Raw genomic sequence first — 17,887 nt, 5'->3', positions numbered from 1 at the left:
GAGTCAGTATGTTGGCAGCAGCCACTCAGTGTTAGTGATGGCTGTTTAACAGTCTGATGGCTTTGAGATAGAAGCTGTTTTTCAGTCTCTCGGTCCCTGCTTTGATGCACCTGTACTGACCTCGCCTTCTGGATGATATCGGGGTGAACAGGCAGTGGCTCGGGTGGTTGTTGTCTTTGATGATCTTTTTGGCCTTCCTGTGACATCGGGTGGTGTAGGTGTCCTGGAGGGCAGGTAGTTTGCTAGAGATAGCTTTAGGTAATAAAATACAGACATGGGCGAGTTGTTGAGAAGGAAGGATGGTGCTCTCTTCATCCTGATTTAATCAGAAATTGGACAAAGGGAATATCATCATCATCATAATCAATGGGAAGTCCCCTCTGTGTCGTACTGTATGTCCTGTGCTGTCACTATACGCGTCACAACAGTCACTACTCTCTGCAGCAGAACAGACATCATGGCAGACTCACAGGAGTAGGTAGGAATACTTTTGGTCTTTGTATAATGAATAGTTACATATTTTTAGTATGGAGGAAAGACCACCAGGGTGCCCCTGAAGGAGTGCCAGGTGTTGGAAGACCTCCATCTCCTAGCCCCAGAAACATCCCCCTGGACTCCCGACTGGTCAACCCTGTGAGGCGGTGGTGGTACTCACTGTGAGTGCAACTGTGGAGGTGGCAGGACCGAGGTGACCAGAAAAGCCAGAGGCACTGTGGGAAGTGTGGCCACATGCTCCTGGCATTATTCTCCCGTCATAGCAGTGGGAGTGTGCATGATGGGGACTGTTGTAAACTGGATGAGGACACATACTCAATTGATTCATTTGTTTTAAAAGAAAATGGAAATCACTGTCAACTGTATATGTTTAAAGAGACTGACGGGAGTATTCACAAGAGACAGTAGCATAGCGAGAGAGAAGCTGAATCAGGCATGTCTAAAGAAATCATGTGTAAAAACACTTACATTTGTACTTAAACTGTTTGATACTGTATTTGATCATTTGATAATTGCATCACTAAAGAAGCAATGTTTGCCTATCAAATGTATTGTTTACTGACTACCTGTCTGAAATGTAATTTAAAGGCTACCATTAGTACAAAATGTATCAGTTTTCTGCCTTATCCGCTATGCCCTCTAGTGTACTAATGTTGCAGCGCATCGGCATGACCATACACTTCTAATGCACTGCTAACTGTAGTGTCCACACCACTCCGCAAATACAGGTCAAATCATATTACCCTATACTCGTCAGTCAACAGTTCCCCAGGGTAAACAACCAAATTATCTAAACCACCTTGTGTCCCCCAAATGGCACCCAATTCAGTACACCACTTTTGACCAGGTTCCACAGGACTCTGTTCAAAAGTATTGCACTATATTTTACCTTAATTTAACTAGGCAAGTCAGTTATGAACAAATTCAATAAACTATAGGGAATAGGGTGCCATTTGGGACAGATATGTCAGTAGAAAGTAAAACATGTTCCTGGTCTATTGGTATACCTTGATAATAGAGTCCATCAGAGCAGAAAACAGTTGTGTAATTTCTTGCAAAGTCAACCGACTGAGCCACCAAAATAACAGTTGGTGACAGACCACTATTAATTCATTGCAAATGTTTATTACAATTTATGATGCAAACAGTAAGTCTCTCCCTTATTGGAACAGTTCATGGAATATGAGGAAATGAAAACACCAAGGGGCAGAACAGAAAAAAATGACAGGTTTTGAGATAAGCACTCAATTCCTCACATTGTAATTTGGCATTTGCTCACTCTTGTTGTACTTCTGTATATGGTCGATAAAAAACAAAGAACAAGGCATGCATAATAGTTTTATAATGCACATTGATCAAGGAAACCGCTTATTAAAAAATCCCATGTACATTTCATATGGTCCCTTTCTGCTAGGTTTTCACTCGTGGACTATTCCTCATATCTAACTTGGACACTATATTCATCCTGTTCAGGGTCGGGTTATGTTTCTACGGTGAACCCGGGCCCAGCTCTGCTTGAGGGAACTCAACTGGCTTTCTAACATTGACAACTACTGAGATGTTACATAGCGCCAACCACTTTTTACTGCATGTTTTCATCAAGCTATTTTCAATCATTTCATTCACAGTTAAATATCTTTCTGATCTTGTCTGCTAGCTAACAATTTGAACCCCAGAGAGATGGTTATATAGCCAATATTATTCCTTTTCATTCTTCCAAATTAAAATGTCCCCTCCCATTGTTGTATATGGTCCTTTCTATCTTACCACAGCGTGTCGACCCCCAGAGTTCCATGCTGCCTACAACCCATTGGTCTACCTACACTCCAGTCTTACACATTGCTGTTTGGAAATGGGATTACCTTAAATGCCAATACAAGTGACAAACTCTTAAGAAATGTAACTATTTCCAATACATTAATGTAGATCAATGCAGGGCTCGGTTTATTATAAGACAATGACACAGCCAGAGAGACGGGTTTTCTTTAAGGTGAGTGCTGCTGTCTACGTGGCCACACTTCTTACTATGTAAAAAATATAGGATGAAGAAAAGACATTAATGAAACATGATCAAACACAAGTCACGTCTGTATGTTGCCTTTCCTGTTAAAAAAGTGTATTGCGATGTGTACAACTTATCAGCTGTCTCACTGCTCAAAATGTGTTGGAAGGTGGCAGATTAGATTACCATTAGATTCATTTACAGATTTACAATTATATACTGCATTTGTCACACCAACAGATGTCATGGGGAGGCAAATAGATGGAAACAAAATAGAAAAGATTAATCCATTTGAATTTTTTTAACACTTCTGCAGAACCAATGCTATGTTAATTCTCTTGGAAAAAAGAGAAAAGTGTAACCCAAAAAAAGTGTTCTGGAGACCAATAAAAGTCTATTGGGTTCAAGTTGTACTGTTTTTTTCTGGTGGCGGAGGCAGACTTTATAAACCAAACATGGGACTGAGTATGGTGGCGGTAGAAGTGGGGTGTCTCCCTGTAGCACCTCCTGGTGCCGGGGCTCTAGTCAATGTACTGGGAGAGCCAGCGGAAGCCCTCGCCGTAGCCCTGCCTCTTCAGCACGCTGCACATGAACACCTCCAATGGTCTCGTGTTCAGCTCCTTCATGGGAATGTTGCCCTGGAGACCAGACAAACATCGTCAGTGAACCACATCATTAAAATGTATGGTTATTCTAAGCAGCTTTAGGGCTCCGTTTGTTTTTGTTCTTTTGTTCTAAAAACCTTAACTACATCATAGAGGTGGCCTTTCAACAGGATTGCTTTGGTTAATGTGGGGCCAGGAGCTGACAGGGTGAAACTGTAGGCCCTAGTTATAGCCATGTCTTGTCCCTATGAGCACATAGACCCTTGAATGGATGAGGGTTTGTATCATTCTAAAAACAGTAGCACTGTTATTTGTTGTACAGTTCAGTAGTTCTACTGGGAGGAGAAGAGTGGGTGGCACAGTAGTATCAGGAGATGTGTGTTAGTATAGGGATCTCCTTACCTTGCCTGTTGTCTGGCCATATAATCCAAACAGCTCACGTAGTTTCTCCTCACTGACGGCTTCTGTTTTGTCAATCTTGTTGCCGAGGACCAGGATAGGCACGTTTCCAATGGTCTCATCTGTCATTAGAGCCTGGGTGGACCACAGGACGGAAATGTCTGGTTAGTTATCACAATAGTCCACACTAAACATGTCATGATCTTCGACATTATCTACCCGTGAAACGGCAAGGCATGCCTTCATTGCAACTGACAAAATGTATTTATTTTAACCTCTTTATTCTCCCCTATTTTGTGATTTTCCAAATTGGTAGTTACAGTCTTGTTCCATCGCTGCAACTTCTGGTCAGACTCGGTAGAGGCGAAGGTCGAGAGCCGTGTGTCCTCCGAAACACAACCCTGCCAAGCCGCACTGCTTCTTGACACACTGCTTGCTTAACCCGGAAGCCAGCCGCACCAATGTGTCGGATGAAACACTGTACAACAGGCGACTGAAGTCAGCTTGCAACTCGTTAGAGCGCAATGGGACAAGGAAATCCGGCCGGCCAAACACTCCCCTCACCTGGACGACGCTGGACCAATTGTGCGCCGCATCATTGGTCTCCCGGTCACGGCCGGCTGTAACACAGCCTGGGATCGAACCCGGTGCTGTAGTGACGCATCAAGAACTGCAATGCAGTGCCTTAGACCGCTCAACTGACTCACTTTTAGCAGATATCATGAGCCATCATGAGACTTTAGGAATGGTAAAGAAACCATTCTTTCATCAAGCATATAAAGAAATCAGTATGAAACAAATTTAACTGCTTATGAAAAGGCCATCTGTTTTAATAGAAGATTTTTGGCATGGTTTAAGTTGAAATGTGATAGTTTTCAGTCCCATCCATCTTATGAGATTTTTCCAATGTGCCTGTAAATCAATGACACTCACATCAAGTTCTGTTTTGGACTCTGGCAATCTAAGGAAGTCAATGCAATCCACAAGGAAGACGATGCCGTTGATGGCGGGGAGGTAGTTTTTCCACACTCTGCGAGCTTTGTGAACACACGCACAAAATAAGAGAAATTAGTGCAGTTTTGCTGGGATCCAAAAATTAACTCATCAATTCTCTCTCACACACACGCACAAGGGCAGTCGGGCACACATACCTTGTGCATGGCCTCCAAGGTCAAAGGTGGTGAAGGTCATGCCAGCGATTGTCAGTTCTTCTGAGGCTGGTGGGTAAAATGGGTCATGTTTACATTGGGAAACTACTACCCAAGCTCAGTCAATTGAGTAACCATCAAATAGCGCTGCCTTTTATGAACAGAGAGGATGATCCACACTTCACTTCATTGTCAAACCATTAGGTCTGTTCAGAAGCTGGATTGAAAAATGATAAAAACGTGACTATAAAAGATCTACTCACTTGGATGTAAAGTTGGCACATGCTGTCCCATTCTGTCATCTTTGAGCATGTGCAGTAGCGTCGTCTTGCCAGCATTGTCCAGTCCAAGAAATACTAACTTGCCCGATTTCTTGTACAGTCCTAAAATGTCATTTAAATGTGTTACTGATTTTTTTTTGTACATCGAAAACAAAGAAGCTGTGACTTTATCACCTTATCCTGTTGAGACCTGTTGTCTTTCCTTTGCCTAACAATGTATTCACAATTAAACCAAATATTTGGAAAGTCTAAGAAATAAATCTTCTCACCAACAAAGTGAAAGTATCAAGTTAAAACAGGTATGCATAAAATATAGTGAACAATACTTTTTTTCTGAGATTCAAAATACACAGCTGACCTGCACTACCACACACAAACATTATACCTAGAGCCCTGGATGAATGCCTGTCTTTTCTGAGTCAGCTCTTAGGCCTCGTCGTCACCATTACGCAACACCAAGAGAACCTCAGCAGTACCTGTTTAACAAGGTAAGCAGGAGTGCCACCACACCTCTCTGAGATGAGAGCTAGCTAGTGTCACAGAAACTAGAGAGGGCTCTAGAGGGAGGCTAACGGAAGTGGTAGCAGCAGCCTGAAGTGAGCTTGTTTGTGTTTCACTGTAGCTAGGCAGTGGGCACACGTTGTAAAACAACACATAGGCCTAGTCCCAGACTACTCAAATCACCAGCTACCATGTTCATCCACAAGAGGGACAACATGGATTTCTAGGAACGACAGACCTGTTGTCAGTCTTTACAACAAGTGGAAATTAGGAAATAAGAAAAATAAAAAAGTTATCAGTACTGAGTAGCTTGAGATCCAGCTTCCTATTCAAGCCATTCAGAGGACAGTATTGAAAGTGGAATAGGTGATGTTTACATGGTACTTACCTAGAAACTGCAGTACGCTACTGAAACCACTATAAATCCAATCAAATATGAAGGACATATCCGGAGCTGGTGAATCCTGTAAGAAAGCAAGAACAGAAGTGATGAACAGGCATGCAAGTACAGCACATGACAAAACGGTTGACTGATTACTTGGTTCTGTAAACTTCCTTTGACACATGCACAAAAAAAACATTAGGCCTAATAGAAGCTGTTTCCTAAATCTCAAAGGAGACGTTGCAAATCAGCCACAAAGACAGCGATCCTGAGTGGCGCAGCGGTCTAAGGCACTGCGTCGCAGTGCTAGAGGCATCACTCCAGTCGATCCTGGGCTGTATCACAACCAACCGTGATCGGGAGTCCCATAGGGCGGCGCACAATTGGTCCCGCTTCGTTCGGGTTAGGTGGAGGGTTGGCCGTATAGGCCGTCATTGTAAATAATAATTTGTTCTTAACTGACTTGCCTAGTTAAATAAAAGGTATATTAAATAAAAAATCTAACAGTGAAGTATATTACTTATTTATCCCCAGATTCCAAAACTGTTGATAATCATCAATCTATATTACAAGTCTAAGAGTTGGCTACTTCAACCAGCAGAAGTATCAGTGACACAGGCAAAGTAACAAGACACGATTAGGATAGTATATTTGACTTTCCAAAGATAAACAACAATTAACAAACTAACAACAATTAACAAAGCATCTACAACCTAGAAGACATTACAATCCCTGCTATCAGAGATCAGCCTGAAGAACATGGTACATGTTGCATAGTTGCAAGGAGAGGTCCTCCTATCTGAAGGATTTAGACACACGTGATAAGAACTATAACAATAATTGGCTTCCCTCAGGAAGTATCATCTTGTTCCAGTCGGATTAATTGGACAGAAGTACATGCAGTTCAGACCAATCTTCACACTGTCTCTTTCCTAACAGCCAAGACGTGTGTTCCTGAACATAGCCTTAACAACACTGACTCAGAGCATGCTGAAGTGGACCATGGGTCTTAGAAATGGATAATCCCAACCCCCACCAGATTTTGTTTGCCAAACTTTATCTTATTGTACTTTCCATGACAAAAGAACAAAGATTTCTGCATAGCGCATCCTTAAAAACTGTTTGACTAAACAAACCAATGACGATCTAAAAGTCCTCTAAAATAAGTTTGCATGCAGCTTTCTGTACAACTCAAAATAAACTGCAATTCACACTCAAAAGGTCAGTTACCCTTGAATATCTTATTCCCTTTCCTATTTTTGACTGCAACAAATGAAACGTGCTCTAACGTCTACACATAAATTCTTCCTTCAGTGAGCACTGAGCAGGAGAAAATATATTTTCTCTGGGGATAAAAATAAGAAAAAAAGAGACGTGGCTGGCTGAGGTGGCTATTTTCCACCGCAATTCCACGACACCAAGACTTTTGTCTCAACACTCAGACTCAACTCTCTCCCTGGCTAGAGTGGCACCACAATGTGCCAGGGAGGCTGGCCAACCTGTGGCTCTAGTTACACAACATGCAAACAACTCCAGGGCTAAAGTATAAGGGAGCTAAAAGGTCAAGACCATGCAAATACAGCTGAACTAGGCTACACGTCAGCAGGAGCTCTCCCCCTGGCTGGCTCCCAGTGTGTGACGTGATCCAGCAGAAGATGCTGGCCTAACGGTGTAACCAGCAGATATAGGATAGTGGAGATGTATCGCCTAGCTATCAAAGCAAGATAGTAGGGCCCGACTCTGAACAGTTACCTTGATTACTTTAAGCTGGCGACCATACCATTCTGATTTTAAATGACTACAGTAGTCACCCTGCATAGAGATACAATATATTTAGTATTCTATTGTGTTTTAAAAAGCTGGAATCCTTAAGTCCTACTATTTCTCTTTAAGCAAGGGGTGAAGCCGATGACAAAGGACACCATCAAGCCAACTCGTTGAATGGCATACTCCAACCTATTTATATGTACATTACTGTATTTATACATGGGATATTGTTTTTCAACAGGAAAAGTTTTTTTTTTTTTTTTTTTTAATAGCTGGAGTGTACCTTTAATGGTGAAACAGCCATGTCTGTTTGTGATATTAAAACAAAGAAGTTGCAAACAATGAACAAACACTGTTTTATCCTCCTTGGACATCATTGCACGCACGACAGGTGAGCCCAATATGTATATATTATTTTTTTTGCCATGCTGAGCGGCACTCATCAGCTTGGGGGGGGGTCTATGCTGACATATGGAATTGTTTTTAAAATCATCATACCATGGATCACTTAGCTATTTGATATATAATTTTAGGACCCCTTTAGGTATCCCCCACAAAAAATAATAATAATATTGATTTTGGCCTTTACTACTATAGCCCATAGAAATGCATTGAATAAGACATTCATAAATAGCAAAAAAGACAGTCAAATGTTTTATCATAAGGAATAAGGTTATGAAGTGTCTGTCCTATATCTAGGAGATATAAGAAAGCTCATGAAGTAAATAAATATATATGACAGATATTTAACCCATTTTTTGGGGTAGGCACAAAACTAATTCAATTAAATTTTTATTTCACCAGGTAGGTCAGTTGAGAACAAGTTCTCTTTTACAACTGCGACCTGGCCAAGATAGAGCAACAACACAGAGTTACACATGGGATAAACAAACATACAGTCAATAACACAATAGGTCGGAAAAATCTATATACAGTGTGTGCAAATGAGGTAGGAAAGGCAATAAATAGGTCGTAGTGGCGAAGTAATTACAATTTAGAAATTAAAACACTGGAGTGATAGATGTGCAGAAGATGAATGTGCAAGTAGAGATACTGGGGTGCAAAGGAGCAAAAAATAATAATATTACGAAAATCCAGTAATAAGCATTTATTTGACTGATTTAGTTATTTATTTATATTAGCGAGCAGAATAGTGTCCAACTAATGCAAGAATTCACCAACTACACCCCCATACATTTTTTACCAAGTACCGGTTACCTTCAGACGATTCCTGTGACACTCACAGAGCAAAACGGAGAACACCATCATGTTCGCGAGAACCTCCCCTTTCCACAGTGGGGTCACATTAGTCTGCCCAAACGGTTCAGATGCTACAAACAGAATTTGGCACCTCGGCGGGACCAACTTCAGCCGAGTCCCATGGGGCCAAACCGTTCAGACGCCGCAGACGTTTTCATGAGAAGACAGATTGTCGGGATGTCTCATGGTCTGACAGCTGTATCTCGGCCACCTAACACTGCAAATGCGGAAAGCCACCATAGGCAGAAGCGGTGGATCTCTAGCTTAAACTGGCAGATTTTGATGGGATTTTTTACATCAATAGAGTCTAGGGGGTTAAAAAATGTTCTATTTAATTATGTTAATTCCTCTGAACATCACAGTCCTTTATGTCATTGATCAATATAAGGCCAACAATAATATTTAGCATACCTCATGTAGCTTAAAAATATAAACATATATAGGAAAGTAGCAATGCACATGTGCAAAATATTGTAAGATATTTAAATATTAAGGTCAGAGGGCAGTGAGGTTTACTTAAGGATAATAGATAAAATATACTTCCAGTAGGATACCAGGGGTGTATTCACTAGGTACCAAACACAACCTACCTGAATTTGTCCAATAGAAACCAAATTTTGTTCCAAAACGTTCTGTTTGCAACCGTTTTCTACAGTTTGGACTAATGATTACACCCCAGGCTCCCAGACAGATCTAAATGCCAGCCCAGCTGGCTCATGTTCTCACCTTGTTGCTAGAGCCTCTCAAATTGAAGGATTTGAATTAAAGATAGCAAACTACAGGTTCTGACAGCTCGCTATAATTTACATACACTGATCAATCAAGTCACAGTTTTCAGCTCAGAGTTTTCTAGACCTAGTAGAATTTGAGGTGAGAGCAGATTGCTAAAAAATAGCTGCTATAAATGGTGGAAAGGTAATGTTACTGGGATTAAATTCAGTGTAGTCCGTATCAAACTAATCTGAAACATTTAACATTGGCAGGAATTGGAAGACAAAGGACAGTCACAGTGGAAAACACGGTAATAAACATTTATTTGACTGATTTAGCTATTTATATCAGCGAGCAGTCGTGTCCAACTAATGCAAGTATTCACTAACTCACACACACACACACATAAATGTGTCTCCGGCACATATCGATTTTGATTTATTTGACTACAAATAAAAACAATTTGAGCTCGAAATGGTGGCTGTCCGTAACATTGAATTGTAATTTACGATGCAAAACCGATATGATTAATAATATAGTTATGACGACTATATCCAGCTGGCTAACGTTTGATAGCCAAGCTAGCTAAAGGATAGCGAGCTGTGAGTCACAAATTGTACCTTTAGCTGGCAGCGAGAATTGGTTTTGTTATTCACATTTATTGTAGCTTGCTAGTTTGCTAACTAACATTAAAATCCAGCGACAGTAGCGTTGACATAGTTACACAGGTAAGTTGCCATTAGCCAAGTTAGTGCATCTGAATTCATAGATACGTGTCATTTTCAGAAAACTATAGTAGCATCGAGTTAATTGCAAACATAAGGAAGCGTTAGGTCTATTGACAGTAAAGCTGTTTGTTACAGCTAGAGAACATCTCAATATAAAAATGCACATACAAATGGGCCTTCTTTAAGGTTACCACATTACGTGTCAAAGTAACTTGAAATTGTTAATTAGCTACCGTCAGCAATTTGATTGAGGGTTCCTGACCGACTAACTAACGTTAACATACACCGCTATCCGCGCTAGCCTTAATACCGAACGTTCAAATACACTTTCGCAAACCCCATATTTGAAATAATTAATGCTTACACTTACCCGTTATCTAAGTGTAGATCAATTGACTAAATATGTTTGCTCATAAAATCATGAACATTTGCTTTATGGTCAAATGAGAGCACACAATTCACGTCTCCACCTTCGCGTTATGTTACAGAGCCACGACACAGTAATGCAATCTGTGTCCAATAACTCTCCAGGCCCAGCCGCTTCCTGTTTATGTTTCACAATCATCTTTCCGGTAGGGGAACAAAAAGGTGAACCATATTCTAGCACTCCTGTAATATAAACGTGTTAACACAGAACACATTTGATTTAAATAATGTTATTTGATAACAAGGCAGTTTAGTATGTCTATATTTCTGATCTGAACATGTTTCTACTTCCAGTCCAGACTCTTCAACTACAGTAAATAAATCACCCTGGAGAAACAAATTAATTAAAAAGTGAACCATTAATCTGGTTTTATATAAACTAATTGTATTTGTAATAGACAGTCTGTCACCATGTATTTAACCGATCCTACATGTTTTTACTCAAACATCAGAGGAAGCGAAGACAGTACAACATTGCGAGTGTTTCCAGTACTGTAGAAATCCACTATGCACAGGAAGTGCCACGTGTACCAACTGCGCATGCTTGAGGAGGTTTCACGTTGTTCGTGCTGGGTGGGGAATCCCAACTTCCTGTGCAAGAAGAGAGAAGCAACACAATTATTACGGAAAGGAGTCTCACACGATTTTATTGACAAGGCCTACACCCGTAGTTGGACGGGGAACGGTCCTAACCATGGTCTGTGATAGCTAACGAGTTGGCTAATTAACTTTTTTTTTTTTTTTTACCTGAAAGCCTGTGATAAAGACGCTCGGTTAAACAAACAGATCCCATTGCTAGCTAACTTAGCTGGTTAGCTAAGTAAGACGCAGCTAGCTATTCGCCAACGAAGCTTTTAAATTTGATTACGGTCGGTGTCTATTTCAAGATGTCCAGTACGGGGTTCAACTCTCAGAATGGGCCAGGAGGACAGCCATACGCAAATGGTGAGCATTTTCGCACTGTTAGCTAGCTAACATTACTGCCTCACAACTGTTTAGTAACTAACGTTAGCAAGATAGGCTTTTACTTTATCCTAATCTGATTTGGCTGGTTAGCAGCTGGCTAGCTAACTACATTAGCTTGCTGCCTTGCTAATAATGCTAACCTAAAAGATGGCTAATGTTAGTGGTGGGCTAACTTACTCTTATCAAGACTATAGTTTTAAAAAAAAACATTGTTCATGTTAGTTAAGTTAGCAATTTGGATATAAGTGATCGCTTTGATTGCCCACTACGTAACTTTTAGCTAGCTAGGATAATCTGTTTTAGCTAGAGTCGTTGACAAATTTACTCACGTATCTAGCTTTCTAAACTTAGTTATAGCTGCAATTTGTGTCAGTCACTAGTCTAACTGATAATTAACGTTAGCTAGCTACTAGTGCTACCTTGAATGACGTTAGTCATAACTCAATTGAAGATCAAGTTCAGGGGAGAGACTGATAGTTTGGGTCATGATGATGCTACAAGTTGTCAGTTGAGCTAGCCAATTTGCTACTGTAGTTAGCCATAACTAGTTGACTCGTACGTGGAACTTCGATTTGGGTAATTGACCAAAAAGATTAGCTATATCATTTGAGTCTTGTAATTTGATTGATACCCTGTCGACTGATAAACTGTCATCCTCTAGTTATCTTATAGGGGTTTAGTCTTTGTTTAGGGCTAAACTTTCCTCTCATTTGTTGAGGTTCTTTGGGTAAGGGTCGCGTGACTGTTTGTTGCGTACTTCGTTGCCTTTTTCGAATCACTTGGCTGGTGTCACATAAAATGTATAGTTATAATCATATTATGCTTTGCAACGTCTACTCAGAAGTGAATGACGTACCACAGCGCTTTTTTTGTGCTCTACTTCTGTGTGTACATGTGGCACATTGGGACGATCCGTTTTAGTTGCATGACTTGTTTTTTTTTTTTTTAGTTAAGTAATATAAATATACTTTTTGTCTGGCATTTCTCTCCCTGAATGACATGTAAAATATATACATACATACATACATACATACATACATACGGTACCAGTCAAAAGTTTGGACACACTTACTCATTCCAGGGGTTTTCTTTATTTTTTACTACTTTCCACATTGTAGAATAATAGTGAAGACATCAAAACTATGAAATAACACATGGAATCATGTAGTAACCAAAAAGTTTTAAACAAATAAAAATATTTGAGATTCATCAATGTAGCCACTGTTTGCCTTGATGACAGCTTTGCACACACTTAGCATTCTCTCAACCAGCTTTGAGGTAGTCACCTGGAATGCATTTCAATTAACAGGTGTGCCTTGTTAAATTCATTTGTGGAATTTCTTTCCTGAATGTGTTTGAGCCAATCAGTTGTGTTGTGACAAGGTAGGGTTGGTATACAGAAGATAGCCCTATTTGGTAAAACACCAAGTCCATGTTATGGTAAGAACAGCTCAAATAAGCAAAGATAAATGACAGTCCATCATTACTTTAAGACATGAAGGTCAGTCAATCTGGAACATTTCAAGAACTTTGAAAGTTTCTTCAAGTGCAGTCGCAAAAACCATCAAACGCTATGATAAAACTGGCTCTCAAGAGGAACGCCACAGGAAAGGAAGACCCAGAGTTACCTTTGCTGCAGAGGATAAGTTCATTAGTTAACTGCATCTCAGATTGCAGCCCAAATAAATGCTTCACAGAGTTCAAGTAACAGACACTTCTCAACATCAACTGTTCAGAGGAGACTGCATGAATCAGGCCTTCATGGTGGAATTGCTGCAAAGAAACCACTAAAAGACACCAATAAGAAGAAGATATTTGCTTGGGCCAAGAAACACGAGCAATGGACATTAGACTAGTAGAAATCTGTCCTCTGGTGTGATGAGAGCAAATTTGTGATTTTTGATTCTAACTGCTGCGTCTTTGTGAGACGTGGAGTAGGTGAGCGGATGATCTCTGCATGTGAGGTTCCCACCGTGATGAAGGTGGTGTGATGTGGAGGTGCTTTGTTGTTGTCACTGTCAGTGATTTATTTACAATTCTAGGCACACTTAACCATCATGGCTACCACAGCATTCTGCAGTGATATCCCATCTGGTTGGTGCTTAGTGGGACCATCATTTATTTTTCAACAGGACAATGACCCAACACACCTCCAGGCTGTGTAAGGGCTATTTGACCAAGAAGGAGAGTGATGGAGTGCTGCATCAGATGACCTGGCCTCCACAATCATCTGACCTCAACCCAATTTGAGATGGTTTGGGATGAGTTGGACCGCAGAGTGAAGGAAAAGCACCCAACAAGTGTTCAGCATATGTGGGAACTCCTTCAAGATGGTTGGAAAAGCATTCCAGGTGAAGCTGCTTGAGAGAATGCCAAGAGTGTGCAGAGCTGTTAAGGCAAACGGTGGCTCCTTTGAAGAATATCAAATATAAGATATATTTTGATTTGTTTAACTTTTTTTCTTACTACATCATTCAATATGTGTTATTTCATAGATTTGATGTCCTCACTATTCTACAATGTAAAGAATAATGTAGTACACACACACAGTCAAAATAGAGAAGAACCCTTGAATAAGTGTGTATAGACTTTTGACTGTGTGTACAGTTTGATAACTGTTTAATATCAATCATTTCTGGAGGGAAAGTTAACCATCCAACTGGACTGAATTAAACACTAGCTGTCAAATTGTGTTATTTGTACAGTACCAGTAGTATTCATCCTTTGTCTATAGATAACCAGAGAGAGTTTCGATTAGAGCAGGACATGTTCTTTATGCTGTTGGGTTTGGCTATTGATGATTTATAATTAAGCTCCCTAGTGTAGAGTTCATCTGGCCTTCATATTTTCCTTATCTCTGTATTAGAGGCAATAAAAAGTCTCTACTCCAATATAGGTTTTTGAACTCTGATCATTCTGGACAGAGTGGATTTAATCTAGGGTGAATTTATCCTACTTAATTTACTTTAGGCCTAAGCAGTGCCTTTATCGAAACAATGGCATATTTTATCAGTGACCTGTTTGCTGTACAGTTGTGCTAAGATTTTGACTCCATGTTTGACTCTTATACTTGCCTCTGTAATTGGCTGAGCACGTGTACTCGGCCCAGGCCAGGTTCACTGTGATTGGAGGGAATCCTTCAATACAACCACCGTGGCCAGCAGGCAGCTTAATGTTGGCGATTTCACTGGCCTGCCCGGAAGACAGGGATTATGGGTGTTCATCTTCACCATTGAGGAGTTGTTTTCTAATCCCACCTTCTCCACCTGTTTATCCTGGCTTGTAATGTAGCTCAAGACTTCTTGGACATGTAGCACGCTGTTGCCGCCAGTCAGTCATGACTATTTAATTATAGGAAACCCTGTTTCTACCTAACAATCTTCAAGGTTAGGAGGTGTATTTGATTGGAAAATCTCTATTTCTGTTCTGTTTTTGTGTCTGGTATCATTTGTTCAGATCCTCTATTTACACTCACTGTCAGTACAGGAGTGGCGTCCAGGTGAGATTAGACTATATCCTGCACTGTTACTGTGTTGAGAAATATGATTGCTGTGTCAGTCTGTCCACATCATTTGCTTTATTTTGGAGACTTTGTCTGTATTTTCATCCCAATTTCCCTCGCTGCTATTTTGTGATGGGGGGGGGGGGAAATCAATTGTTACATATCGGGATATTATTTTTGACAATATATTTTCATCAATTATAACTATTATATAGTTTTGACAATATCACAATATTATTTTGGGCAAGTTTGCTTTACCTGCACCAAAACTCCAGTATTTGTCCTTGCATATTCTCCATCTTTTGAAATGGGGAGCCAATTTGTTTTCAGAACGTTTATTTCTGTGACTGATCTAAACTTGTTTTCTCGTGGCTCTCTTGTCCCTCTGCGTCAGACATATTGTTTGGACATCGAAACGCAATGAAATCACAGTATCGAATCACAATACATATAGAATCGTGAGAATCGTAATACATATCGTATTGGCACCTAAAGTATCGTGAAAATATTGTATCGGGAGGTCCCTGGTAATTCCCAGCCCTATTGCATTTAGCCTGATGTTTTTGCTACTCTCAAAGTTATCTAACCCAAATCCTTCTTCAGATCCACAAACTGTTTTAGGACTAGTCAATACTGCCAGGCAGTTCTACATCTAGTAATGAAACATTTTTTCATATTTTTTATTAACTGACAGGCAAATGAGGCAGTCAGCTATTACTCTTTAGACCTTCTTTGGAATGCAGACTATAGTCATGGGATATTCACATGGGATGTCAGTGTGTTGCTGTATTTTATGTCAAACTCTGGCCTGGAATCTAATCTCTGTCATGATCCTGTTTTCCAGGTCCCTTACAGAATCAAGTAGTGCTGCAGCCACCAGGACCGAGTTACAACATGGCCCACCAGCCTCCATACAACCCAATGCAAGCCAAGGGCCCCATGCCGCCTGGCCCTGGACTCTATAACTCTGGGCCCTACCAGCCCACCCCACCAGTCAGCTCTTACCAGGCCTCCCCAGGTCAGCCCATGTTAAACAGGCCTCCTATGGGACCTCCCCACCCCATGACCTCCCCTCAGTCCACCAGCCCTTTCCCAGGCCCCAGGATGCCCCCAGAGCAGGCCACCCCTGCTCTACCCGTGTCTGCTAACAGCTACTACCAGCACCCCCCAGCCTGGCAGTATGGGGCCCTTCCACTGATGGGAGCTCCTCCACCAATGGGGGTGCCACCTCCTATGGCCACGCCTCCCCTCGCGTTTGTGGATAATCACGTGACCTCCTCACTTAGCTTGGCACCACTCCAGGCCTCCTCGGCGGGGTACAGCGCAGCTCCTTCTCCTGTCTACCACAACGCCGTGCAACCCTCGGGTCCTCCCTTGCCTCCAACCTCCCTCCATAGATACACCCAGCCAGGTAAAACGCAGTGCAGGAGGGCTCTGGAATTAACACACTGTTACATATGCAACAGCAGTTTGACCTCCTACGATGAAAAACACTTGGTTGAAAAACATTTAGGCATTATGATATGACATTGACTGGTGGTTTGACTGTGTAGTGACACTTCATATCAGGATTAACAACAGGTCACTATGATGTCACAGGGAAGCGCCAGAAGTGTTCTAGCAAGCTGATGTTGGAAGTGGACATTGCCCCCTGCTGACACATACACACACACACACACACATACAGATCCAATTGGCTGCAGATATCTCCTTGGCAGAGACTCTTGAAAAGTTGTCCAGGGACCGATGGAGAGTTCCAGTAACCTCTGGTGATATACAAATCCATCACCAATATCAAATCAAAAACAGATTTTATTGCCGCATGCGCTAAATACCACAGGTGTAGACATTACCATGAAATTATTGATTACAAACCTTTACCAACGATGCAGTTAAACAAATAAGTAATACAAAATACAAGTATTAACACAAGGAGTAAAATTATCAAGAATGGAGCTATATACAGGGAGTACCAGATCAATGTCCAGAGGTACGAGGTAGAAATGGGCATGAATGCAGGGTAAAGTGACTAGGCATCAGGATAGATCATAAGGTATTTGAGGTAGATATGGACATGAAAGCAGGGTAAAGTGGCGAGGCATCAGGATAGATAATACGGTATTTGAGGTAGATATGGACATGAATGCAGGGTAAAGTGACTAGGCATCAGGATAGATCATAATAAGGTATTTGAGGTAGATATGGACATGAAGGCAGGGTAAAGTGACGAGGCATCAGGATAGATCATAATAAGGTATTTGAGGTAGATATGGACATGAAGGCAGGGTAAAGTGACTAGGCATCAGGATAGATCATAATAAGGTATTTGAGGTAGATATGGACATGAAGGCAGGGTAAAGTGATGAGGCATCAGGAGATGTAGTAATAACAGTAAGAACATGGTAGCAGCAGGGAGTGTGTGCACCTGTTCTTCAGTAAATGTTGGTAATTTATACTGGAATAGCTGAAAATAAATATTAAATCATAGTATTCCTTTTTTATATCTGAGTTTTTAGTAGATAAAAAAAAATTGCCTAATGAAAAAAACATCTAATCAACAATGGCATTATTTTCAATTAACTCTGCAACTCTTCCACCTATTGACTTATTTCACAACTGAACAGTTTGCTGCCTAAACAAAGACAAATTAACATAGTAAAATATGTCTGCGCTATATATAATCACGCTGAAACTGTAATTTTAAACACCAATAG

The 17,887-nt window shown here is 40.9% G+C and overlaps 2 protein-coding genes across 5 annotated transcripts in view; one reads left to right on the top strand and one right to left on the bottom strand.

The window, feature by feature from the left end:
• Positions 1 to 1,604: 1,604 nt before the first annotated feature.
• On the bottom strand, positions 1,605 to 10,812 carry LOC129868181 (GTP-binding protein SAR1a). The gene is made up of 7 exons (XM_055941923.1): positions 10,650 to 10,812; positions 5,820 to 5,895; positions 4,913 to 5,032; positions 4,653 to 4,718; positions 4,435 to 4,538; positions 3,505 to 3,636; positions 1,605 to 3,135 (listed from the first exon to the last, which is right to left on the bottom strand). Exons 2-7 carry the CDS (start codon positions 5,875 to 5,877, stop codon positions 3,019 to 3,021), a joined length of 597 nt encoding a protein of 198 aa, XP_055797898.1. The 5' UTR covers positions 5,878 to 5,895; positions 10,650 to 10,812; the 3' UTR covers positions 1,605 to 3,018.
• Positions 7,903 to 17,887, top strand: part of LOC129868180 (protein transport protein Sec24A-like) — a 27,761-nt gene continuing 17,776 nt past the window's right edge. For 2 of the 4 annotated variants that reach the window (XM_055941921.1, XM_055941919.1), the window contains exons 1-3: positions 7,903 to 7,971; positions 9,824 to 9,861; positions 16,018 to 16,584. In XM_055941921.1, coding sequence (XP_055797896.1) covers positions 7,922 to 7,971; positions 9,824 to 9,861; positions 16,018 to 16,584 — 655 coding nt within the window. In that variant the 5' untranslated portion in view covers positions 7,903 to 7,921. Of the gene's footprint in view, positions 7,972 to 9,823; positions 9,862 to 11,237; positions 11,651 to 16,017; positions 16,585 to 17,887 lie in introns of those variants that run through there. The other 2 variants (XM_055941920.1, XM_055941922.1) reach the window with 2 other exon arrangements.

The sequence above is a fragment of the Salvelinus fontinalis genome, chromosome 13, assembly GCF_029448725.1.
Source record: "Salvelinus fontinalis isolate EN_2023a chromosome 13, ASM2944872v1, whole genome shotgun sequence".
Classification (NCBI taxonomy): Eukaryota; Metazoa; Chordata; class Actinopteri; order Salmoniformes; family Salmonidae; genus Salvelinus; species Salvelinus fontinalis.
The sequence above is the reverse complement of the archived record's forward strand: the minus strand, read 5'-3'. Positions and strand labels throughout refer to the sequence as shown.